At 36.5% G+C, this 27,259-nt stretch overlaps 2 protein-coding genes across 4 annotated transcripts in view; one reads left to right on the plus strand and one right to left on the minus strand.

Moving 5' to 3' along the window:
* The window catches only part of MRPL13 (mitochondrial ribosomal protein L13), a 48,601-nt gene extending 44,820 nt beyond the window's left edge, over window positions 1–3,781 (minus strand). The window contains exons 1-2 of the mRNA XM_019459941.2: window positions 3,652–3,781; window positions 187–310 (exon numbers count right to left, since the gene is read on the minus strand). Of these exons, the coding sequence (XP_019315486.1) occupies window positions 187–310; window positions 3,652–3,678 (151 nt within the window). The 5' untranslated portion in view covers window positions 3,679–3,781. The remainder of the gene's footprint in view (window positions 1–186; window positions 311–3,651) is intronic.
* Window positions 3,782–3,972: 191 nt separating this feature from the next.
* MTBP (MDM2 binding protein) overlaps window positions 3,973–27,259 on the plus strand; it is an 89,916-nt gene continuing 66,629 nt past the window's right edge. For 2 of the 3 annotated variants that reach the window (XM_019459939.2, XM_019459940.2), the window contains exons 1-10: window positions 3,973–4,173; window positions 4,978–5,058; window positions 9,492–9,565; window positions 9,662–9,810; window positions 12,076–12,134; window positions 13,581–13,725; window positions 14,892–15,009; window positions 22,721–22,855; window positions 24,663–24,757; window positions 25,564–25,636. In XM_019459939.2, coding sequence (XP_019315484.2) covers window positions 4,056–4,173; window positions 4,978–5,058; window positions 9,492–9,565; window positions 9,662–9,810; window positions 12,076–12,134; window positions 13,581–13,725; window positions 14,892–15,009; window positions 22,721–22,855; window positions 24,663–24,757; window positions 25,564–25,636 — 1,047 coding nt within the window. In that variant the 5' untranslated portion in view covers window positions 3,973–4,055. The remainder of the gene's footprint in view (window positions 4,174–4,977; window positions 5,059–9,491; window positions 9,566–9,661; window positions 9,811–12,075; window positions 12,135–13,580; window positions 13,726–14,891; window positions 15,010–22,720; window positions 22,856–24,662; window positions 24,758–25,563; window positions 25,637–27,259) is intronic. The other variant, XM_019459938.2, reaches the window with a different exon arrangement.

Consider the following 27,259-nt stretch of genomic DNA (forward strand, 5'->3'; position numbering starts at 1 on the left):
GGTCTGTATGGTTTTCCTGTGAATAAACCAAATTCATTTCAGTGCCCTAGTAGGTTTTTTGGAAGAATGGAACAAGGGATCCCAAGAAAAAAAGAGGTACTTAGAAGTAGTTCAGTCAGACTTTTCAACATTCTATTCTGGCATGAAAATTATGGTTACTCGTGACAGGTATAAAATGATACTCACTCAGTTGATGGTATACAGGTTTATGCAATCCTTGAAGTTTAATTGATGCCAAAGCAGCCAGTTTGCCAGGGGGCTGCATTTTCCCATCTAAGAGATACCAAACCCGAGCAAAAGTGGCCCATTGCTTGGGGAAAAAAGACAGAGAGAGAGAAAGACAGAGAGACAGAGACAGAGAAAACAATAAAGAAAGTTCTAATTAAAATGGAAATAATTGAGATTATTATATACCATCATGTATATTCTACTGTTAATATCAATAATTACTTTGAAAAAAGATCCTGTCACTAAATAATTGTTTTGGTTTTTTCATTTGTTTCTGGAAAAGGAGGGTCTTTTTACATTCTACAAAGATTAACACAGTAATTTTTCTTGCCTGCCTTCCTATTAGCAGTGTGGATGATATTTTATTTAAAACATTTCAAAGATATATTTTCCTTTTTATTATGACAATTTTTGATATCATACAGAATAGAATCTGGAAAAGTAATGGGAACTCTTATGAAAGCAGAAACTGTTTATAAGGTCTTCAAAGGGGCGCCTGGGTGGCTCAGTCAGTTAAGCATCCGACTTCAGCTCAGGTCACGATCTCACGGTCCGTGAGTTCGAGCCCCGCGTCGGGCTCTGGGCTGATGGCTCAGAGCCTGGAGCCTGCTTCTGATTCTGTGTCTCCTTCTCTCTCTGCCCCTCCCCCGTTCATGCTCTGTCTCTCTCTGTCTCAAAAATAAATAAACATTAAAGAAAAAAAAAAATAAGGTCTTCAAAAATACTTTGAAGACTAATATGTATTAAATTGAAAAATGAGTAGCTAATTGGGAACTGAAAACTATTCAGCAGTTCAATTCTATGGAAGAGGTAAGTAACAGAATATAGCTAGACAAGTATAGATGGAGGATGTTGAATAAACTTGAATTTTACATAGCTGCCTTACACAGACATCTTTAGGCTGCGTCAGGCATAAACCATTGTCTTTGTAGTATCCATCAGTACCTTCAAGCTCTCAGAAAATTCCAGCCTATAGAGATGTCAACCTTTCTGCTTTCTGTATGCATATACACAGGTTGCTAAACAATGCTGGAAAAAATACAATCAGGCTAATTGGGTTTATTTTAAATTTTATCATTACAAACCTCGTATCAGCTTCTAAACTGCTCACCATTTTTTTTCCTTTCTCACTTTTCTAGTTTCTACTTGTTCTCCTCTCTCATCTTTTGTCAGATTTCTCTCTTAAGTATCTCACATATTTTGATGCCATTGTAAATAGTATTGTATTTTTAATTTAAATTTCTGTTCGTTGCTAGTATATAGAAATACACCTCATTTTTTGCATTTTGGTCTTGTACCCTGCAACTTTGCTAAACTTATTTATCAGTTTTAGGAGCTTTTCCTAGATTCCATCTGATTTTTCACAAAGACAATCATGTCTTCTGCAAATAAAGACAGCCCCTAGCCCATATCTTTTCCCTAGTACTCTCAGCTTATGACTAAGTAAAAAAATAAAAATAAAAATAAAAAAAGATTCAAACAGTGGGAAGTCTATAGGACAATCTTTGGTCTTCAATAAATTGCAAAGGAAAAAAATAGGAAAAAGAACTTATTAAGAGAGAATTAAAAAACATGAAATTATTACATTCTAAATCCTAAACCAAAGGAACAAACAGTAAAAATTTATGTATTTCTATAACATAAATGAGAAAATTGGGGATTTGAACATATACTAGATATCTGATATTAAGGAATCATGATTACTTTTTGTCTTTGATAAATGGTATTGGGGTTATATTTTCAAAAAGAATCCTTATAGAGAACATACTGAAATATTTATTTATGAAATAAGAGGAATCTGAGATTCACCTCAGATTCATAAGGGGAAGAAGTGAATGGGGGGTACAGATGAAAAAATATTGGCTATGAGGTTTTTGAAACTGGGCTGTACCTTCATTTATACAGCATTGAAATTCTCCATAATGAAGTTAAACAAAACAAAACAAAAAACAAACCCTCTCTACCTCACTTACCCACTGCCTCATTTGTGTCAAAATTCTCCCAAAGAGTTGTCTTTACTCCAATTTGTCCTCATGCTGACTTCAACCTTCTCCACCCTGGCTTTTCTCCTCCCACACCCATCACCCTCTCTCTATTGCCTGTCAAAGTTACCAGGACCTTCATGTCACTGAATCCCTTGGTCAATTCTAAGTCTTCAATACAGGTGATCATTTCCTTCTCCTGGATATTCTTTCCTCACTTGATTTCCAGGACACCACCCTCTGTTGGTTTTTTTTTCCCTACTTTGCTTGTTTTCCTATCTCTTGCCACTGAAATGTTGAAATGTTCCAGAATTCAGTTCTTGGTCCTTCTCTCTTTTCTATACACACCTTCTCAATGACTACATCCAGACTCGTATGTTTACATGTCATTTCCATGCTTATGACTCCCAAGTGTAGAAATTTACATCTCTAGCCTTGACCTCTTTCCTGAACTCTACAATTGTACCAATTGCCCATTTGGTAGCTGCACTACAGTGCTTTTTAAACCATCTCCTAAAGACTAGTTTGTCCCCATTCCATTGCAGATCAATATTTTGATAAAAAAAAAAAACAAAACACCTTGTTCAAAAACCATTAAAATACTGCCATATCATCAAACTGCTGTAAAGTTTTCAAATTTTTAATTTTACTTCTTAAATTTCCTTCACCCAGGAGAGGTAACAAACAGTTCAAGGAAGGAATCACTCTCGGAGCAGGACTGGGCTAAGAAGCATCTCAGGTCAACAGACCCAAAGCTGAACTCCAGCTCTTCTGCCTGAAACCTGCTTCAATTTCAGTCTTCCCTATCTCAGCTGATGGCACACGCTTCCGGTTTCAGAAACAAAAAAACCTTAGAGTAATCCTTGTTCTTTCGTTGTCAGCTCACATTCAATCCTTCAGGAAATCCTTTTGACTCCACCTTCAAACAAAACCTGACCACTTTTCAACCCTATACTGTCTAGTTCGGTTTGTGCCACCATCGTGTTTAGCCTGGATCACTGCAGTTGGCCTCTAAACCGACTCTTTGTTTCTACCTTCCACCAATCCCCACCTCTGAACAGTCTATTCTTAGCTGCCAGAGAGCTCCTTCTAACACTTTTAAGTGAGATCACTGTCACTTCCTGGCTCCAAACCCTTCACTAACTAGATCCTCATTTTATTCAGTAATAAGCAAATCCCTACAATGGTCTACAGTGCCCTATCTGAATACTCTTTCCTTAGAAAAAAAGTCATGAAAAGGGCTAACTGAAAAGAGGAGACGAATACCAAAGAGCAAGCGGCGGCCAGAATCACGATTCTCAAAAGTGCTTTCCCGAGGCATCATCTCCTGGCCCAGGAACTCCTCTTTCCTGCCCACTCAGCATCACTAAATCCACCGAAGCCACTGACTTCCTTCTGCCAGCGTAATGAACTCCATCAAGCCACAAGAGTTCGAGCTCACCTGGGGCGCCCTAGAGAAACTCGACATTTTCTCCACTTGCAGGACCGTCCTATTCCCAGGGTCCACGGCCAGACCCCAGCATTAATGGCCCGGCGGGAAACATATATAGGCAAGCATGACAGTTCCTAGGCCAGCCAGCCGTCGTCAGTTTCTCTGCTTTTTCTGGGTCTCCTCCAGTCTTCCCATGGTAGCGGTTTCATCCTGACAGGAGGAAATAATGCAGTCATTGACAGAATAACTCCCCCAAAGAACCCGCCGGCTGGAAAAGCTGAGGCAAACCGACCCAGCGCGCACAATTTCCAGCCGACCTAAATTTGGTGGATGGAAACCGGAAGTGCCTAAGCAGCGCGCGACTATTTGGATGTGGAAACCAAGATCTGAAATAGGAGCTCGGCTCGAAGGAGATGGATCGGTACCTGCTCCTTGTGATCTGGGGGGAAGCAAAAGTCCCGTCAGCAGCGGGTGGGGAAGTGGATCATGGGCCTGGGAAGTCGTCCGTTGAGGGTACCGAGAAACAGCCGGGTAAGCGCAGGGCTGAGAAAGAGCGGGAACCGCTTGCGGGGAGGGGAAGAAATTTAAGTTTGAGATCAAGTTCTGCCGGTGAGGGAGGGGGGCTATCTCGAGTTGTCCCGAGAATCTGAGACTCTATGGGATCGGCCCAATAAGGGCTGAAAAATGTCATTATCTTCGTGGAGAAATAGGGACACATTTGTGGATGCGCAATTCCGGTGCTCAGAAGTTCTTGGCACAGTAAAAATTTAACTGATTTATTCTCTGTGCCTTCGGAATGGAATGTCTTCTTGTTAGAAATATATGCATTCAATAGGCGATTCCGTCAACTCTATGTTCCAAATACAAGTAATACAGAAAGGAACAAGATGGACAAGGATCTTACTCTCGTAGAGTCTACATCCTAATGGGAGGAGATATCCTACATATAAAAACTAAGATTAAAAAAAATGGTAAATTTAAAACAATCGTGACCGTTTGAAATGACACTCCTATTTGATGTTTCTGTCTATAATCCACACTGCATTTTATTTATTTGTTTGTTTTGATTGAGCAGGCATCTTGAGGAGAAAATATATGTGGTTGTGTATAGAGTATTGTGACAGAGTTTCCCTTCTCTGCTTAAAATTATCCTTTGGGGGGAATTTTGAATATTTAACTGGCTAGCTGTATAAACCAGGAGCCTTTTGGGTTTTCTCTGTGTAGCTCTTTTATGTATAACATGTTGTTCTGGAGAGTCTCTGATGGTGAAATTGGAATAGGCCTAGATTATGTAACTCTTGTGCCCATTGAGTTAGTTTGCCTTTTCTTTTTCAGATTTAACAGCAGCAAATGTTTATCACCTCCTGAAAAGAAGCATTAGTGCTTCAATGAATCCAGAAGATAGTACTTTTCCTGGTAAGTATAACACGAACCCCTTTTTTCTCTGGCCCTGTATTTGTATTGGAAATAAATTTAATTAATTTGGTCACTTAAAAGTATGAAAGATACTTGTTGACTGCACACATCACTGGGATAGGGAGATAAGTAAGGAAATACAAAACTGAAAAAGATGCTAATTCCCTCTTCCTGCTGCTTGAATGTCATTAAATTGTGTGAAAATTGTTATGAAAATTATTCTAGGTTCTCAGCTTGACTTTCGTTCCCTTTGTGGTATTTCCTTGCCCATCTTTAGCTCCATATATAATAGGGTAATGTGGTATTATAAGGAGGATTTATGATTTGTCCTGAGTACAAATACATTATTAATGCTCTTACATATTTCTTACCATTTTTTTCCACCCTTATCGATTTTCTTAAAAGCACTTCATAATTGTTAAACACAGTAATCTTGTCTCCGTTCTTGTCTGTTTTACCTTTTTCAAAGTATTTGGCTTATTTGACCAGCCTTTGCTTTGTAAAAATCTCATCTCCTTTGGTTTCTATTGGCATTATACAAATCCATCTACTTATTTTTTTTTTTTTTATAGTTATCTTCTCTTTTACTTCCTCTTCTTGGCCTCTGAGAGTGTCTTTCAAGGGCTCAGAAAAAGGAGATAACCAAAACAGACCAAATTAAAAGCTGAAGGAAGTTTCTGGAGATGCTCCGGGTAGGGTGCTCATTCATGCTGCCCTAGTCTGTTTTGGTTATAAATGTTCATGCTGCCCTAGTCTGTTTGCCAAGTTGTGGTTGTACTCATTACTTTTTCAAGTTGGTATAATTTAAGTCAATACTACTGGTATTGCAAGAAAGCTTTTCTTTCACTTATGCCTCGAAAGTATACATTGAAGAAATATTGGGAGCATTATAGGAATTCTTGGGATAACTTTTGCTTCCTGTTTGGGTAGATAGAAGTTTCTTGTCCAAGGGGCACCTGGGTGCCTCAATCTGTTGAGCATCCGACTTCAGCTCAGGTCATGATCTCTTGGTTCCTGAGTTCAAACCCCATATTGGGTTCTCTCTTTCACAGCAGCTATTTTTAGAATCCATTTACATTAGATTTGAATGTCACTTTTGGTGTTAATCACTTTTTGCTTCTTTGCTGTGCCTTTATCTTTTTTTTTTTTTCCTTTTGCGAATTTCCTCTTCCTGTTACCCATTTTTGTAAAATAGGTAAATTTATCACTGGGAGACAAGAAGGAAACACAATTACGTATTTGTCATCTATTCACATGAACTGAATAACAGCTATGCAGTGACCAATCAGCAACAAACTTGAAAAGTAGTAATGTGATTGGTCACTGATCATGATACACATCTTTGATTTATGTAGTGATTTGCGATATGAGAAGCTAGCAGTGAAGTTTTGCTTTAGGCAATTACAGTTGATTAATAAACCATGGTAGCTGGAGTTTGAGCCCTGTTTTGGGGGACCAGGTGTTATTTAAATCATGGGAACTGAAATCTGCATATCAGAACCATGCAAAGAGATTGAATTTCTTACCCTGTGAACATTATTGCTTTCAGTAATATGGCAAGTCTGAGAAACTGGAAGTATAATATGATTATAATTGAGATAAGGCTGGAGAGATAGGCATAGCAATGTGGAGGACTTTGTAAATCATGTCAGGGCTCTTGGACTTCTTCATAATGATAATTAGCCATTAAAGGCCTTAGTGAAGGAAGAGATCTGGTGACATCTGTGTTGTTGAAGTATTCTGGCTACAGTATAGTGGACAAATTGGAGGAAAGTATAGGTATGAGGGGGCTGCTGCAGAAGACCAGCTAAGAAATAAGAGAGGTAGCCGAGGTAGAGGAAAATGGATCTGAAAGAAATTATGGAGGTAGAATCCACCTGACCTAGTGTTGCATTGGTGTGATTCGGGAGAAGGGTAGTGTGAGAAAGCAATCAAGAATGACATTAGATTTCTGGCTTGGGGATAGTATAGGTGGTGGCATTTAGCAAGATAGGAGAATTAGAGTTTGAGGCATGGTTGATGAGGGGCCATAAGACAAGCTGAGTGAGAGCCCAGCACAAGCTAGCACAACCCCCCCGCCCCGGTGGAATATGTGTAATATTTCTCAGGCACTCCTGGCTGCCCAAGAACAAAGGAAAGGACAGAAAACAAATGGTTAAACTGATAGAGTCTCCATTAGTTTACAAATATCTTAGTAATATTACAAGAAAAAACAATCTTATTAATAGCCTAATCTCCAGGGACTCCCTACCATCTTAATGCTAATGCTTTGCTAGAGGGAAAAACAACCTTAGCTTGATGATAGCTAGGCCTCCAGTAATCTGTGAGTCCTCTTTAGCATATGGAAATCTCTTCAAGAAACTCCCTCTTGACTTTATCTCCCCCAACTCCTTGGTATATAAGTAGTCACTGTTCACAACCCCAGTGCTGCTCTTTCTGCCCACAGGTCCTGTCTCCTTGCTTTAATAAAATCACCTTTTTGCACCAAAGGACATCTTCAAGAATTCTTTCTTGGGTCAGCTCTGAACCCCCTTATCACCCCAAGACCTCATCAAATGACATGTTCAATTCGGAACATGGATTTAGTTGCCCCGTAAGATGTCAAATTGAAAATGTTTTGCAGAAGTTGGATACGTGTGTCCAGAACCCGAAAGGCAAAGTAAGGCTGGAGATACAGATAATAGAGTCATCAATATGTAGGTGTCAGTCCAAACTATGAGAAAGGATGGGATTGTTTATGGATAGTGAGAAGAGCAGAAAATCTTGAACTGAATCCCAATATTTAAAGGAACTGAACACCAGTTTTTTTTTGTTTGTTTGTTTTTAACGTTTATTTATTTTTGAGACAGAGAGAGACAGAGCATGAAGGGGGGAGGGTCAGAGAGAGGGAGACACAGAGTCTGAAACAGGCTCCAGGCTCTGAGCTGTCAGCACAGAGCCCGACGTGGGGCTCGAACTCATGGACCTCGAGATCATGACCTGAGCCGAAGTCGGACGCTTAACCGACTGAGCCACCCAGGCGCCCCTGAACGCCAGTTTTTAAAGGCATGAGGAGTAGCTGGAAAGATAGGTTCCACAGAAATCAAGTGTTTTAAGGGGAAAGTAGTCAACTGTGTCATCTTTCATTCCTTTCTTATTCTTATGTTGAGAGATCAAGTAACAACAGTGGTAAGAGCTATCAGATTTTATAACGTTAGTTATTGGTGCCTTTAATGAATGTAGTTATAATGAAGTTTTGGAGTGATGCTGGGGTGGTCTGGAACCGAAGGCCAAGAAAGAATTCTTGAAGACCTCTTTGGTGCGAAAAGGTGATTTTATTAAAGCATGGAGACAGGACCCAGGGGTAGGGAGAGCTGCATGGGGTCATGACAGGTAAACTCATTATATACCCTCAGGTTGGGAAGGGGTCAGGGATAGAGCAAGTCTCCAAGGAATTTTGGAAGCAAGGTTTTCAGGACCTTCAGGGGCTACGTGTTGCTAGGGAAACATCATTTATTACCGTTTAATAAAACCTCAGTCAGGAGACCCTTCAGTTGTATATCAGGGCCATAAGCTTAGAGTACGATTGCTAGCATATATCTTGGGGCAGTTGAGATAATGGAAGTAGATTTACAGGATCCTCGAGGTTGGGATAATGTTAAGCTAAGATTCTCTTTTGCCCCTAGCAAAGTGTCATCCTCCAGGCAGCTGAGCTCCTAGAGGGAGGTCACTCTGCTGGTTTCAAGGACTTGTCATTGGGCTATAGGCAGTAAGGGGATTTAATTTTTCATTTGCCTTAGTTTCCCACATTACCATGGCAAGTACTTAAACCCCTTTCCTTTGTTCTTGGGTAGCCAGGAGTGTCCAAACAATATTCCACTGGGCCAAGGGAGGGAGGGTACCCACCTGTATTTTGCCCTCAACTTGCCCCACACTCCCCCATCAGTTACAGTTGCATGTTGGATACACAACAACATTTTGAAATGGCTTTAGAGGGGAGTAGAAAATGTCATGAGGCTATTGTTTTATCTCCTCTCTCTCTTTCTGGCCAGGCTGAACCAGACCTTCGTTGTCTTTGAAGAGGGAACTAGATCTCTTACCATCACTTACGCAGTTTTGCATGACTCAGTAGTAATTAAGTGGGTGTTGGGGTTTTTTTCTTGGTAGGTTTTAGTGTTTGAAATGATGATTAAAATAGTATGGATTTTGAGTTGTGACAAATTAAAAGTATTCATTGTGAGTGAATAATTTTGCTCTTTGGGCAGATTGTTCTATTTAAATTTTTAGAGATTTTAAAAAGATCCATGTAATATATATGTATATGCATATACACATGTATATCTTGAAGAACTATATACGTAATAAAAATTATATAATTCTCTAAGTATAGATACTATAGCATCTGCTTATTTGTGATACGCCTTTCTTCTAATAAGCACGATTTTGTTTTCAAGCATGTTCGGTAGGCGGCATACCTGCTCCCAAGAAGTGGTTCTTTGCAGTGCAGGCAATATGTGGATTTTATCAGGTAATAGAAATGAAAAAAATAGGCATTAGTGAATGTCTTTGCCAATGTAAGTAATTTCAGAAACCCATTATTTAACGCAATCTTTTGATATATTAGTTTTGCAGTTCTCACTGGGAAGAGATACATTTTGGTACAGAAAAAGATGAAATTGAAGATGTTCTTCAAACAAATATTGAAGAATGTTTGAGCGCTGAGTGTTTTGAGGAAGAAGATAGTAATAGCAGAGAATCATTATCCTTGGCTGAGTATGCTTATATGGTTTCTATAATATCTTTAAAATATTTTAACAGTACACAGTATTTCAGCCACAAGAGTGAAAATGAGATTTTTTTAGCAGCCATAGGAAGGAAATTTTAGTTATTGAAATTTTCAACTCTATTTTGGGAGATGGGCAATTTGGGCCTTTTATTTGAATAAAACTGTAAAGTGGAAAAATTGGTATCTGAAAATATCTAGCTTCTTAAGCTTACACAATTGCATTAATCATAAAAAGTGACATTCTAACTAATATGTCACTTTTTTTTTAAATTTTTTTAATGTTTATTTATTTTTGAGACAGAGAGAGACAGAGCATGAACGGGGGAGGGGCAGAGAGAGAGAGGGAGACACAGAATCGGAAGCAGGCTCCAGGCTCCGAGCCATCAGCCCAGAGCCCGACGCAGGGCTCGAACTCATGGACGGCGAGATTGTGACCTGAGCTGAAGTCGGACGCTCAACCGACTGAGCCACCCAGGTGCCCCAATATGTCACTTTCTTGAAGATGAATTCTGTCTGATTATGAATTTTAAGAGCTTGAAGAGAAACTTGAATGTAATGGAGCGCCTGGGTGGCTCAGTTGGTTAAACGTCCAACTGTTGGTTTGGGCTCAGGTCATGATCTCACAGTTCCTGAGTTTGAGGCCTGATAGCACAGAGCCTGCTTGGGATTCTTTCTCTCCCTCCCTGTCCCTCTGTGCCCCTCCCCCACTCAGGCTTGCTCGCTCGCTTTCAAAATAAAATAATAAATAAACATTAAAAAAAATAATAAAGTAATTGAATTGTTAAAAAATTTTCCCACTATCAAAATCTAGGCCAGTATGACTTCACCAAATTATTCTCCCAAATATTTAAGGAATAGCATCCATTTTAGATAGGTTCTTTCAGAGATGAAAAGAGAAGGAAAACAACTCATTTGTAGGTGTTGACATGATCTTGGTTCTCTCTCTCTCTCTCTCTCTCCTCAAAATAAATACACTTTTAAAAAAAGAAACTTGAATTTGAGGTTAATAACTGGCATTCAAACTCAAATTATGATTATCATTTTGCTATTTGAGGTTGATATATATGATTTATTCAATTTATGTGTATCTTGAGCATAGAGTTTCTGCGGATTATATAGATGATTGGCTTCACTTTTAGGTTTTTTGAATTGTGGTATAATATATAAGTTGGTCCAGGTGATATAAGTTGTGATTATTTTTCTCTTCATGAAATATCCCATCTTCGACTCATAATTAATACCTTTCATTTTAGTCTTCCATAATATTTCATTACAAAAACTACTTTTGTTTACTGTAGTAATCATATATTATACTTCTATAAATTACTGCAGACTTTAAAAATTCTGTTTTCCTGTTTTTTATTTATATTTGTTTGTACTGATTAATGAAAGGATACATTGTAGAACCAAGGAAAGGGTATAAACCCAGGGCTCAATAAAGGCAGTTTCTAGTTACTTGATTGTGGACCAGTCACTTCATTTCTCTGGTCCTTTATTATCTTGTCTATACAGTGTTGAGATCCTTTTAGGTGATTTCTAAGGTGCCTTCTAGCCTTAGAGTTCTTAGCATCCGTGTTTTCCCACCATTATTAAAAGATAAGGAGCATAAAAGTAATTATTTCTAGTAAGTGACCAAACAGTTATTTCCACAAGAGGGAGCTTGAAAACTATGCTTTATCATAAGATGCCTTAAGTTTTCTAGATAATGGCAGGTTTCTAATAAAGGGTTTAAGTAATTTTATGTTATACAATAGATTTTTGAAAAAGAAAAATTCATCATTTGGATAAAATGAAAAGATTTTGAAGAATTGGAGGACATCATCCTATTTTCCAGTCAGGGCTGTTGTATGCCATTCAGAGAAAAGCAGTATCCTTTTTTAAACACTTAGCAATACTGTACTTTTAGGGTTCAGAAAAATGTTTGGTCTATTAGTTATGATTTATATTTAATGTACTAGATATAATTTAGGGAGTTTTTTTCCCTTTTTATTGTTTGTTTTTTGGGGATGTGGCTAATAACTTGGACTCTGAATCCTACTTTCTACACCTGCTAGTTATGTGACTGTAGGCAAATTATTTAAAGTAAGGATAATAATATTATAGTAGTGCCTCGTGGGTTGTCATGAAGATCAAGATAATGTATCTAACATACTTCATAGTATCTGGCACATAGATTCATTTAGTTAATATTACCTGTTATGATTATATGTAATGTGTATGTGTGTGTTTTCTAACTTACCCTTTTGTTTTAGCCTGTATGAAGAATCTGCAGAAAATTTGCATCAATTGTCTGACAAACTTCCTGCTCCTGGTAATATTTTATGACTACTTTTGGGAATATGTCTTATCTTATACTTCCTATGAATGAGTGATGAATTCAGCCTTTATGCTTATGTTCTCACTTCTAATTTTGAAACTCAAAATGAAAAATAATTTCTTAATTGAAGTTGATATCAAACATACTTCACTGCTTTAATAAAGTATATTACTGAGACACTACAGTTCTCTTGTTTTTATTTAGTTAGAAAAACATTAGAACTTAGAAAATTAAATACCAGTCTCCATTTCCTTATTTAGTTATTACTGAAGAATCTTTCCACTATATACCATTGTTTTACATAGTACGTTCTGTAGAACATGAGTCCTATAACAATTCCTGGAAAAACAAGTTCTTTAACCTAGATCATTTTGGCAACATCTTTTAAGGTGTGTGGTCACTGTATACTTTATCAAATAGAAAATTCTACGGTAAAAGAAGCCCTTCACTCAGCATTTGTTTACAGAGCCCCCCCCCTTTTTTTTTTACAATAATGACAAGTATATTTTATGAAATACTGTGTCATGCTATTCTTAAAGCTGTAGCCTCTCTGAAATTTATCTTTCCTTGTGTCAATCAAGTAGCTGGCATCTAAAACCTGGTATAATTTGGCATCTGTAAATACTTTTGAAGAGCTTTTCTTGAATATTTTTCATTATTGAAAGTCATTTATTAAGCACACATTTGTTGCATCTATCATAGATCATGTATTGTACTAGGAGCTGAGTATGTAATGATGAGTAAAGCAAATGTGATTACCATGAGGGACTTGAAAGCTCACAGTTTGATCCTTATATTCAAAATCCTATCTTAGTATAAAAGATTCTATGTGGGAAATAACTGAATACATAGATAAATAAACATACCAATTTTTTAAATGAAATGTGTCAAATTCAGAATATGCATTGAAATATGCAATTGCTGTTTTAGCAAAATAGAAAGCTTTCATTATCAAATTTCTGTTTGGTTCGGTTTTGTTAACATTTTCTAGGTTTTTTGGTAAGTTTATAAATTTATAAAATGTGAAGTTTCATGAAGTTATACTTTTTTCTTAGGAACCAATGATATTGTCAATATAATTGAGTTTTCTGAGTGTTTTATTGTCCTATAAAAAGAAATAATTTATTTGACCATTACAATTTTATATTAATTCATTCCTTTTTGTATAAATTAAGTATAGAAAAATGTACTGAAATTGCACAGATTTTTTTTCTCTGTTTCTCTGTTCAGTACAACAATAGCATTGATGATCTCAAGAGCAATGTGTATAATTAAGCATTGGTACATAACTGGCAAGTAATTATGATAGAGTTCATTGTTTTCTGTTATGTTAGCTATTTCAAGATAACATGGCTTTAAATCAAATGATGAACATTTAGAAATTTTGAACTTCTAAATGTGTATTTTTGTAATTATGAAAATGCCTTATTCTCTTTCTAGGTAGAGCAATGATAGATGTAATACTGTTGCCTTCTGACAAAGATCCTCCCAAGTTGAAAGACTGTTTACCTACTATAGGAGCATTAAAACATTTAAAGGAATGGTATTCAGCAAAAATTACTATAGCAGGAAATAATTGTGTAATGTAAGTTTCTTTGTTCATATTTGGTTGCTGTCTGTGTAATCTGTTTTCACAATTAACATGCCATCCTAATTTTAATAACTTATCACTTGAAGATTTTGTTTAATGTTTATTTTTGAGAGAGAGAGAGAGAGAGAGAGAGAGCAAGCCAGCATGAGTGGGGGAGGGGCAGAGAGAGAGGGAGACACAGAATCCGAAGCAGGCTCCAGGCTCTGAGCTGTCAGCACAGAGCCCAATGCAGGTCTCAAACTTATGAACCGTGAGATCATGATCTGAGCCGAAGTTGGACAGCCAACCAACTGAACCACTCAGGCATCCCGATGACTTTTTTAATGTGATAAGATAGTTTTATGTCATACTGTTATTACAGGTTTATTGAGAAAATCTGGATTTTTCTTATTTCATATTTAATATTTCTGAGATATTTAAGTGTTTAGTAAGTGTCATCAATGCTGTTTTATAATCATTATTGAGCATTAATTATCTAAACACACTGTGTGCTCTTAAATAGGTTTGTATTGTCCATTGAGCACCATGATGAGTACCACGGATACACTGGATTTGTGATGTTGTATTTGTTTTTTTGTTTTATGTGCGATGTAGAAATAGATATATATTGTTGTGATTTATATTTTAGTAAGGATCAATTGTATATTACTGTTTTGATACTTAAGTATTTCATTGGATTTATTAACTTTGTGATTTTCTTCATTTAACAAGTGTGTATTGAGTACTGACTTTATGCCAAGCACAGCGATAGATGCTGTTGAGTTAAGAAGGTGCCATTTGATCTTGTTCATTGAAATACAGGGAGAAATAGGAATGCTGATAGTTATGATAGTCTGTGATAAGTACTATTATGGATTCCATACAAGATGTATGGGGAAAAATTAGGAGAGCAGTTCTCCCTTTGAACATAAAGGACTAATATTAAATCTGTGTATGTGTACATACATATATGTATCTGACACACTTAAGCCAATATTAAATGGACATGTGATAGAGACTCCCTCAGAGAGTGACTTAAGGAACGTTCTACAATATTAGTACATAAAAGCAGCAGTAGAAACTTTGCATTTTTGCCTGTTAGGATTGTAGTTAACCATAACCATTAAATCTAAGTAGGATATGAAACCCTGTATTTAACTATCATAATCCTTTATTTATAGAAATTATCAGAAAATTGCAGAATACCTTTCTGCTAATGTCATATCTTTAGACGATCTCAAAAATGCTATTGACTCAAAGGAATTATGGAGGGGAAAGATTCAGATATGGGAAAGAAAGGTAAGTGGATTTCTCCGTTATCACCATTTGCAAAGCAGGGCTTTCAACTTTATTTACAACGCAGACAGTTTAAATGAATCTGAATGAAAATGTACCTTATAAAGATGTTCTAGAATAGCAACATCTGAGAAGAATTTTCTTTAGTAATAGAAATATTCTTCCTGTGTTAATGCAGTAGCCACTAGCCTTATGTTGCTATGAGCACTTTATACATGACTACTTCAACCAAAAAATTGAATTTTTAACTTTATTTTAATTAATTTAAATAGTCAGCATGGTTATGTTTTGGACACTACAGTTATAGAATCTAACGTTCTTTTAAAAACAGAATTTGTGGGGCGCCTGGGTGGCTCAGTTGGTTGAGCGGCCGACTTCGGCTCAGGTTATGATCTCACGGTCCGTGAGTCTGAGCCCCGCGTCGGGCTCTGTGCTGGCAGCTCGGTGCCTGGAGCCTGTTTCGGATTCTGTGTCTCCCTCTCTCTGACCCTCCCCGTTCATGCTCTGTCTCTTTCTGTCTCAAAAATAAATAAACGTTAAAAAAATAAATAAATAAAAAATAAAAACAGAATTTGACATTAGTTGAGTTCATGTTGTTTATCCAAGCAGCTTTATTTCACTTGATCTTAGCCAAAAGGCCGAGAAGCGATATCGAAGCTGCTTTATTTCAATGCATGTATAAACCACTGGAAAACTGCTTAGACCATATTCTTTTACCTATACCACTTTACATGATCACTGCTCTCTACTAACCAGCTCTCTAATTTTTTTTTTATTTATCTTTTTAATTTACATCCAAGTTAGTTAGCATATAGTGCAACAATGATTTTAGGAGTAGATTCCTTAATGCCCCTTACCCATTTAGCCCATCCCCCCTCCTACAACCCCTCCAGCAACCCTCTGTTTGTTCTCCATATTTAAGAGTCTCTTATGTTTTGTCCCCCTCCCTATTTTTATATTATTGTTACTTCCCTTCCCTTATGTTCATCTGTTGTGTATCTTAAAAGTCCCCATATGAGTGAAGTCATAATGATATTTGTCTCTCTAATTTCACTTAGCATAATACCCTCTAGTTCCATCCATGTAGTTGCAAATGGCAAGATTTCATTCTTTTTGATTGTCGGTTAATACTCCATTGTATGTATACATATATGTGCACATATGTGTGCACACATATGCACACACACATGTGCATGTATGTACATACACGCATACATATATGTGCATATATGTACGTACGTACATACATACATACCACATCTTCTTTATCCATTCATCCATCGATGGACATTTGGGCTCTTTCCATACTTTGGCTGTTGTTGATAGTGCTGCTATAAACACTGGGGTACATGTGCCCCTTTGAAATGGCACACCTGTATCCCTTGGATAAATACCTAGGAGTGTATTTGCTGGGTCGTAGGATAGTTCTATTATTAGTTTTTTGAGGACCCTCCATACTGTTTTCCAGAGTGGCTGCACCAGCTTGCATTCCCACCAGCAGTGCAAAAGAGATCCTCTTTCTCCACATCCACACCAACATCTGTTGTGTCTGAATTTTTGTTAGCCATTCTGACAGGTGTAAGGTGGTATCTCATTTTAGTTTTGATTTGTATTTCCCTGATGATGAGTGATGTTGGGCATTTTTTCATGTGTTGGTGGGCCATCTGGATTTCTTCTTTGGCGAAGCGTCTATTCCTGTCTTTTGCCCATTTCTTCACTGGATTATTTGTTTTTTGGGTGTTGAGTTTGATGAATTCTTTATAGATTTTGGATATTAACCCATTATCTGATATGTTGTTTTCAAATATCTTCTCCCATTCTGTCAGTTGCCTTTTAGTTTTGCTGATTGTTTCCTTTGCTGTGCAGAAGCTTTTTATTTTGATGAGGTCCCAGTAGTTCATTTTTGCTTTTGTTTTCCTTGCCTCCAGAGACGTATTGAGTAAGAAATTGCTGCAGGCAAGATCAAAGAGGTTTTTGCCTGCTTTCTCCTTGAGGATTTTGATGGCTTCCTGTCTTACATTTAGGTCTTTCTTTCATCTATTTTGAGTTTATTTTTGTGTATGGTGTAAGAAAGTTCATTTTTCTGCTTGTCGCTGTCCAGTTTCCCCAGCACCATTTGCTGAAGGACTCTATTCCATTGGATATTCTTTCCTGCTTTGTCAAAGATTAGTTGACCATACGTTTGTGGGTCCATTCTGGGTTCTCTATTCTGTTCCATTGATCTGAGTGTCTGTTCTTGTGCCAGTACCATACTGTCTTGATGATTACAGCTTTGTAATACAGCTTGAAGTCCAGGATTGTGATGCCTCTTGCTTTGGTTTTCTTTTTCAAGATTACTTTGCCAGCTCTCTAATTTGAACACTTTTTTGTAACCTTACAAGATCCCAGATTTCTCAACTACAAGATAAAACTGATTAGTTCAGCCCCACTAATCTTAACTTTCTGTGAGGCTCCAATTTTATTTTGCTATCTCTTACAATGAATGAATATGTTTGGTGGCTTTTGTAAGTTATGTCCATGTTAAAATAAATATATTTCTAGTATTGTATATATATATATATTTTTTAATTTTTTTCAATATATGAAGTTTATTGTCAAATTGGTTTCCATACAACACCCAGTGCTCATCCCAAAAGGTGCCCTCCTCAATACCCATCACCCACCCTCCCCTCCCTCCCACCCCCCATCAACCCTCAGTTTGTTCTCAGTTTTTAACAGTCTCTTATGCTTTGGCTCTCTCCCACTCTAACCTCTTTTTTCTTTTTTTTTTCCTTCCCCTCCCCCATGGGTTTCTGTTAAGTTTCTCAGGATCCACATAAGAGTGAAAACATATGGTATCTGTCTTTCTCTGTATGGCTTATTTCACTTAGCATCACACTCTCCAGTTCCATCCACGTTGCTACAAAGGGCCATATTTTGTTCTTTCTCATTGCCACGTAGTATTCCATTGTGTATATAAACCACAATTTCTTTATCCATTCATCAGTTGATGGACATTTAGGCTCTTTCCATAATTTGGCTATTGTTGAGAGTGCTGCTATAAACATTGGGGTACAAGTGCCCCTATGCATCAGTACTCCTGTATCCCTTGGGTAAATTCCTAGCAGTGCTATTGCTGGGTCATAGGGTAGGTCTATTTTTAATTTTCTGAGGAACCTCCATGCTGCTTTCCAGAGCGGCTGCACCAATTTGCATTCCCACCAACAGTGCAAGAGGGTTCCCGTTTCTCCACATCCTCACCAGCATCTATAGTCTCCTGATTTGTTCATTTTGGCCACTCTGACTGGCGTGAGGTGATATCTGAGTGTGGTTTCAATTTATATTTCCCTGATAAGGAGCGACGTTGAACATCTTTTCATGTGCCTGTTGGCCATCCGGATGTCTTCTTTAGAGAAGTGTCTATTCATGTTTTCTGCCCATTTCTTCACTGGGTTATTTGTTTTTCGGGTGTGGAGTTTGGTGAGCTCTTTATAGATTTTGGATACTAGCTCTTTGTCCGATATGTCATTTCCAAATATCTTTTCCCATTCTGTTGGTTGCCTTTTAGTTTTGTTGGTTGTTTCCTTTGCTGTGCAGAAGCTTTTTATCTTCATAAGGTCCCAGTAATTCATTTTTGCTTTTAATTCCCTTGCCTTTGGGGATGTGTCGAGTAAGAGATTGCTACGGCTGAGGTCAGAGAGGTCTTTTCCTGCTTTCTCCTCTAGGGTTTTGATGGTTTCCTGTCTCACATTCAGGTCCTTTATCCATTTTGAATTTATTTTTGTGAATGGTGTGAGAAAGTGGTCTAGTTTCAACCTTCTGCATGTTGCTGTCCAGTTCTCCCAGCACCATTTGTTAAAGAGACTGTCTTTTTTCCACTGGATGTTCTTTCCTGCTTTATCAAAGATTAGTTGGCCATACGTTTGTGGGTCTAGTTCTGGGGTTTCTATTCTATTCCATTGGTCTATGTATCTGTTTTTGTGCCAATACCATGCTGTCTTGATGATGACAGCTTTGTAGTAGAGGCTAAAGTCTGGGATTGTGATGCCTCCTGCTTTGGTCTTCTTCTTCAAAATTACTTTGGCTATTCGGGGCCTTTTGTGGTTCCATATGAATTTTAGGATTGCTTGTTCTAGTTTCGAGAAGAATGCTGGTGCAATTTTGATTGGGATTGCATTGAATGTGTAGATAGCTTTGGGTAGTATTGACAATATTTTGACAATATTTATTCTTCCAATCCATGAGCAGGGAATGTCTTACCATTTCTTTGTATCTTCTTCAATTACCTTCATAAGCTTTCTATAGTTTTCAGCATACAGATCTTTTACATCTTTGGTTAGATTTATTCCTAGGTATTTTATGCTTCTTGGTGCAATTGTGAATGGGATCAGTTTCTTATTTGTCTTTCTGTTGCTTCATTGTTAGTGTATAAGAATGCAACTGATTTCTGTACATTGATTTTGTATCCTGCAACTTTGCTGAATTCATGTATCAGTTCTAGCAAATTTTTGGTGGAGTCTATCGGATTTTCCATGTATAATATCATGTCATCTGCAAAAAGTGAAAGCTTGACTTCATCTTTGCCAATTTTGATGCCTTTGATTTCCTTTTGTTGTCTGATTGCTGATGCTAGAACTTCCAACGCTATGTTAAACAACAGCGGTGAGAGTGGGCATCCCTGTCGTGTTCCTGATCTCAGGGAAAAAGCTCTCAGTTTTTCCCCATTGAGGATGATGTTAGCTGTGGGCTTTTCATAAATGGCTTTTGTGATCTTTAAGTATGTTCCTTCTATCCCGACTTTCTCAAGGGTTTTTATTAAGAAAGGGTGCTGGATTTTGTCAAAGGCCTTTTCTGCATCGATTGACAGGATCATATGGTTCTTCTCTTTTTTTTTTATTAATGTGATGTATCACGTTGATTGATTTGCGAATGTTGAACCAGCCCTGCATCCCAGGAATGAATCCCACTTGATCATGGTGAATAATTCTTTTTATATGCTGTTGAATTTGATTTGCTAGTATCTTATTGAAAGTTTTTGCATCCATATTCATCAGGGATATTGGCCTGTAGTTCTCTTTTTTTACTGGGTCTCTGTCTGGTTTGGGAATCAAAGTAATACTGGCTTCATAGAATGAGTCTGGAAGTTTTCCTTACCTTTCTATTTCTTGGAATAGCTTGAGAAGGATAGGTATTATCTCTGCTTTAAACATCTGGTAGAACTCCCCTGGGAAGCCATCTGGTCCTGGACTCTTATTTGTGGGGAGATTTTTGATAATCGATTCAATTTCTTCGCTGGTTATGGGTCTGTTCAAGCTTTCTATTTCCTCCTGATTGAGTTTTGGAAGAGTGTGGGTGTTTAGGAATTTGTCCATTTCTTCCAGGTTGTCCAATTTGTTGGCATATAATTTTTCAAAGTATTCCCTGATAATTGTTTGTATCTCTGAGGGATTGGTCGTAATAATTCCATTTTCATTCATGATTTTATCTATTTGGGTCATCTCCCTTTTCTTTTTGAGAAGCCTGGCTAGAGGTTTGTCAATTTTGTTTATTTTTTCAAAAAAACAACTCTTGGTTTCGTTGATCTGCTCTACCGTTTTTTTAGATTCTATATTGTTTATTTCTGCTCTGATCTTTATTATTTCCCTTCTTCTGCTGGGTTTAGGCTGGCTTTGCTGTTCTACTTCTATTTCCTTTAGGTGTGCTGTTAGATTTTGTATTTGGGATTTTTCTTGTTTCTTGAGATAGGCCTGGATTGCGATGTATTTTCCTCTCAGGACTGCCTTCGCTGCATCCCAAAGCGTTTGGATTGTTGTATTTTCATTTTCGTTTGTTTCCATATATGTTTTAATTTCTTCTCTAATTGCCTGGTTGACCCACTCATTCGTTAGTAGGGTGTTCTTTAACCTCCATGCTTTTGGAGGTTTTCCAGACTTTTTCCTGTGGTTGATTTCAAGCTTCATGGCATTGTGGTCTGAAAGTATGCATGGTATAATTTCAATTCTTGTAAACTTATGAAGGGCTGTTTTGTGACCCAGTATATGATCTATCTTGGAGAATGTTCCATGTGCACTCGAGAAGAAAGTATATTCTGTTGCTTTGGGATGCAGAGTTCTAAATATATCTGTCAAGTCCATCTGATCCAATGTAGCATTCAGGGCCCTTGTTTCTTTATTGACCGTGTGTCTAGATGATCTATCCATTTCTGTAAGTGGAGTGTTAAAGTCCCCTGCAATTACCGCATTCTTATCAATAAGGTTGCTTATGTTTATGAGTAATTTTTTTATATATTTGGGGGCTCCGGTATTCGGCGCATAGACATTTATAATTGTTAGCTCTTCCTGGTGGATAGACCCTGTAATTATTATATAATGCCCTTCTTCATCTCTTGTTACAGGCTTTAATTTAAAGTCTAGTTTGTCTGATATAAGTATGGCTACTCCAGCTTTCTTTTGGCTTCCAGTAGCATGATAAATACTTCTCCATCCCCTCACTCTCAATCTAAAGGTGTCCTCAGATCTAAAATGAGTCTCTTGTATATATTTTTGAAGATAGGCAAAACTAAAGAAAGTTTCTTAATGTTCAGGGTGACATGGGAGCATGAGTTGGGCCTTGCATTTCTATGAAGATTTATTGCACTAATTAGTAGATTTTTTTTCCTTTTCAATTCACCCTTAATTATGGCTTAGTAAAACTTGTGCTAAGAAAATAGGAATTAATGTGATTGGGTCCTTCTTGCTGATTTTCATGCTGCCTCATCCTTACCTTGGAAAGTTAAACCTACAGGCAAACCTCTGCAAGTGATTTTAACATAAACAAGCCACACAGTCAGCTGGAAGAGTGTAAGATAAAATTAACGATGAGAATTGGTTTTGTATACATTTTTTGAAACTGCATGTTTGCATACAGACAAATAATGGCAGGGTTCTTTTCATGCAATTCTTCTATTGTTTTATGAATAGGAAATTAAATGTTCGTACCCCACAGGATGCATTTACAACTTGAAATCACTTGCTTTGGTGGAGAATAGCTTTTAATGTAGGTGCATTGTAGTGATCCAAGACATAGATTCTAGAGTTAGATTGTCAGCATTCAAATCCCTACTCTATTTCTTGCTAATTTTGTGTGACCTACAGGGCAATATTTAGCCATTTGGTGCCACAGTTGTCTTCATCTGTAAGATAAGTGTAATAATAGTTCCTACCTCATAGATTTTTGTAAAGGTTAAATTATGTAAAGTACAAAGTAACCACTCATTAAATATTAGCTCTCATTGTTACCGTTACTATTAACACCTCTACTATTTCTACTTCTGTAGGAATTGGTCTTTTCGTCAACTTATTTTGAAAGCAAACTATGTGTGAGGCGTTGTCCTAAGGATTTGTGGTGAATAAGACAGACAGGCTTGTGTTTTACAGAGCGTACAGACTGGTAGGAAGCCAGATATTGAACAAGTATATGTAAAGGAGGTTGTTTGGTTCTGTGGTTGCATGGAACGGCCTTAATATACTCTTGTGGGCTGCTGTAGGGCCAATGAGAGCTTTTCATAAAAAGATCCATGTGTAAGTTGAAACAGGAAGGATGTGTTCATAAATGGAGGAATCACATTTTGAGCTGAAGAATCAAAAATATATTTACATGTGGTTTTCTTCTCAACTTTTATATTGCATTAAGATGTATTGATCTTTGTAACTTTATTCATGATATTTGTAACTGTGTTCTCTTGGTTTCTTTTCAGTTTGGATCTGAAATTATTTTTCCTGAATTTTGTTTAAAGGGAGTCACTCCTAAGAATTTTAGTACATCTACTTTAAATCCTTGCATTCTTGCCAAAAAGACATTACCATCAAAGGATAAGAATATTTTACCAAAGGTAATCTATATTTAATTCATTTTCCAATCATCCATTCAGGCATATTTTTGTTCTTATAAGATATCTTTGAATCTTGAAAGTAACATTCCTAGTATATGTGCTTAAATGTGCTCACTTGCATAATTTTTATTATAACTGTAATTAAGTGCTTAAATTATACTATGTTATTAGCAAAACTATCACTACTTTAAGTTATTTTTAAAATGGAATGATCCTAACCTTAGATCAATATAGGCCTGAAACTTCCTTTGGTTAGGACTTTGCTATGAGGCCTTTAAGACTCAGTTCGGGGGGAATGTGACACACTGGAAAAAGAACTGGCCTTGATGTTGGGTAGACCAGGGTTTGAAACCTGGCTCTGTTACCTGTAAGTTGTGGTAACCTGGGTAGATTGATTAATTCATTTGTGAAATGGAGACAAGAACACACTTACCTTACAAAGTTATTACAAAGTTTGAATGAGGTAAGGGATTCCAGTACCATACGTTTGCTTCTTTCACAGTTTAAGACATGTTAGTTTGTGTCCCATATCTCCATAGATTTATTCTTAAAATGCAGGTAATTATAAAGTAAAACAATTTTAAAAGGGTTTAGTTGACCTTTTTTTTATATTAGAAAAATAACATAAGATGTGTTTATGTAGAAACATTTTAGAAATTCACTTTGAAAGACCGAGTTCAAGAATGTACAAAACAACAGTCGTGAAGTTACAATGATGTCAGATTGATGGGTAATATTTTCTGATCAAAGGGTGGTATAAAAGGGGCATATTTCTGATGTGAACACATTTCCCAATATTTGTTCAGAATGGTTACTTTAAGTAAACTACCATGGCCATCTTTCACAGGACTGTTAATAGTTTTTTTTTTTAATATTATGAATATTGTATTCATTATTCATTCATTATTCAAATATGAATAATGTATTTAAATTTTGCTGCTATCGATGGAAATCTTAGGGTAAAACCTCTTTAATAAATGTCTCTGTTTCTCTCTCTCTCTCTCTCTCTATACATGTGTATATATGCACACATACACATATACTCTGTAAGTATATGTGTGTCTTTATGTGTATATATATGCATAATTGTATATGGTGAAATTACTCGGCTTTCTGCAAGTTTAAAACTTTGTGTAGTCTCCTCAAGGTATGTTTGCTTTTCTTTGTCCTTCCAGTGACATACTCTCATCTCAACTCTTAAAATACCTGTCCTCCTTCACTGTTAGGTTCTGCCCAAAGAAATACTGCAAGTTTATTTTTCCAAGTGGAGCTGTCTTTGCTAATTAGGACTAATGGCTTCCCTGGTTCTCTTAATTTCTTCAGCATTTCTTTGAAGAATGTTATTTTATTTTTATTTTTATTTTTATTTTATTTTATTAATCTCAACATACCACTCAATCTAAGTTCATACCAGAGAATCTTCTCTTTCTCTCTCTCAGTCTTGCAGACCCTCTAAATTTGTTTCTTCAACATCCTAGCCTCTTGGGTCATCTGTCTGTCTTACTGAAAATAAACACGAAAAGTTGAGAACTCCTGTCTTCTATTGCTTGTCTCTTTCTAGACTCATTTTCCCTCTGTTAAAACTCTTCAGTTACTAAGAAATCTCTATGTCTGTCTCTACTCTGAAAGGTAAAATTAGAATGGAAGAAACTCTTGTCTGCTATAGAGGATCTAACGTTTGGCTTGCATAATGTGTAAATACTTGCTTTTAAACATCCATTTTAGTGTTAAGCCCTAATTGCTAATTTATTTACTTTTATTTTATTTATAGAATTTAAAGTATTACATAATCTTATTTCTTTCCTAGGTTTTCCATTATTATGGCTCTGCTTTAGAATTTGTGCAGATAATAAAATTATCAGATCTGCCCTCCTGCTATATGTCGGACATTGAATTTGAATTGTATCCTTTTATTTACGTATTCATTTTAGATTATATTTGCTGTGTCACGTAGAATGTTTCCTTCACTTTTAGATATTGGACCATGATGGATTTTTTTTCTTTAATAATATTCAGTATATTTTTCATTGCCATTGTTTTAAGAGATATTCTGCAACTTGCAAAAACAAAAAAATCTTCCTTCAAGTACTACTAGGTTTATGCATCTAGAATAGGCAAAAGACTTTCTGGTATTGCTACTCATCATTAATGGGGTAGGGAGGATGGAGAAATGTTAGGAATCTGTGGAGAAAAACAGAGTAACTTACATACTCCTGAAATGTTCAGATGTTTCTCTCGCCTTCGGCAGGAGGGGTATATAAGCACCAGTCCACTGTATCTTTGTATGCATACTAAGGTAAATATAAATGCCATCTCACATACCTGCAAATATTCAACATATCTTAGACTCTCTTTTAAGAAAAGAGTTTTTAGAAATATACTTAAGAACAGAACATTTTGTATAAAAAGAAATTGTTGCCTGGAAATGGAACATTAGCATGGTGTTCTTAAATTTTTGTGCAGAAACATAATTTTTACAAATCTCTTTTTCTCATAGTGTATGGGAATGCTTTTCATAGAAGCATTATTTCTTGGTATATTTTCAGTATTATAAAAATAATTTTCCTTAAGGAAAGGAGTAATTGTGAATTCTTACAGTTAAAATTTTTAATAATTTAAGCACCTTGTGAATTAGAGAATCAAACTTGTTTTAGGGAGTTGAATTATTTCTCAGTTACCATTGTATCATTTCTTTAACTTTAATGCAGAGGGTTGACACAAAACAATACCAAACAAAATTCCATGTTGCTATGGGAGCAGATTTCTTCTCTGCGTGGCAAGGTATGGTGGTGTTTTGTTTTGTTTTGTTTTAAGGATGTGCTGGAAAAGGAAATATAGGGCCCCTGAGTGGCTCAGTCGGTTGAGTGTATGACTCTTGGTTTTGGCTCGGGTCATGATACCAGTGTCATGGGATCGAGCCCCGTGTTGGGCCCTGTGCTGATCATGGAGCCTGCTTGGGTCTCTCTCTCTCTCTCTCTCTCTCTCTCTCTCTCTCTCTCTTTCTCTCCTTCTCTCCCTCTGCCCCTATCTCCTGCTTGCTCGCTCGCTCTCCCTCTCTCTCTCTAAAATATATTTACAAAAAAAAAAAGAAAGAATAAAAGAGAATGTAGTTTGTTAATCTGTTTTTGCATAATGATTTTGCTTCTTGAACATAACATGATTTTGGTCCTAACAGATATTAAAATATTTTGGACTTCCCATAATAATACCAAAGTCCTCTGCAGACAGGAAATGATGTTGTGTTTTTAGATTTTCAAAGATAAGCTTCATGACTGATGATTTTGTTACTTTTAAAATTTGAGACCGTATTATATTATTGTTAATCTACTTCAACAATCTAATCCTTCAACATGTGATTTCAGTTAGGTGAGGAGATACTCATATGCTTGCATTATCTTTTTCATGGTAGGACAGGTGGGTGGAAGTGAGAAAAGTTTCTAAAGCCTCACTGAATTATCATTTGTAAATTTTCAGTTTTTCTTTCTTAATTCTAGTGATGGTTATAAGATTTGTGGCTATTTTGTAGTTATTTATATAATGTAGTTATTAATAATTTATAGTTATTTAGATACATGTGTATATTAAACTCATCTATTTAAGGTCAACTACAGTGTTTAATGGGAAAAACCAGAAGTTTGCTTTTCTTTCTGGTTATTTGTTTCACTACTGTGTTTCTTTGAAAACAATTTTTGATTCACAGAATATTCATTGGCAATATTTATATAACATTAACTGTTTTAACAATGAAGTATTTCAAACAGAGTTGCATGGAGAAAAATTATAATTATAGTTTCCCTATAGCACTATAATCAAATATTGGTTATAGTTCCCTTAGAAAATTGATATGGTAACAGAAATATGATTTTGGCCTTAAGATGCTTGACTGTACAGTAATTTCAAATTTTGACTTGCAGCCTCTTTTTCCAGGAAATTAAAATTTTGAGTAGTGCCCCAAAGTATTTATTAGATGAAGTAGCCTTTGAAGGAACAGCCTGAAGTGTGATATTAGCCTGTGTTTTCATCCTCTAAAGAATACCTAATATGCTAAAATTTGAAATTTTAAAACTTATCTTTTCTTATTTATCCAACATGTATCCTATTATGTGCTAGACGCTGTGGTAGATATTAGGGATCTAGTGATGGATTGCACAGATGAAGACTCTCCTCATGGAATTTACATTTTGGTGGGAAAAACAGAAAACAAATAATAAGAATTACGAAGAAAATAAGCCGACTGCAATTAGAGTAATAGGGTGGAGGACCTACTTTAAACATCTTTACAAAAATATGCACACAGAAGTCTTGTGAAGTGGCATAGTAGAAACGAAAGAAAGAAAAAAGAAGGAAGCATGAAGAATAAAAAAAAAATCTTCCCTTTTTTTCTTTTCTTTTCTTTTCTTTTTT

This window comes from Panthera pardus, unplaced genomic scaffold (genome assembly GCF_024362965.1).
Source record: "Panthera pardus isolate Hobbes unplaced genomic scaffold, ASM2436296v1 HiC_scaffold_7, whole genome shotgun sequence".
NCBI lineage: Eukaryota > Metazoa > Chordata > Mammalia > Carnivora > Felidae > Panthera > Panthera pardus.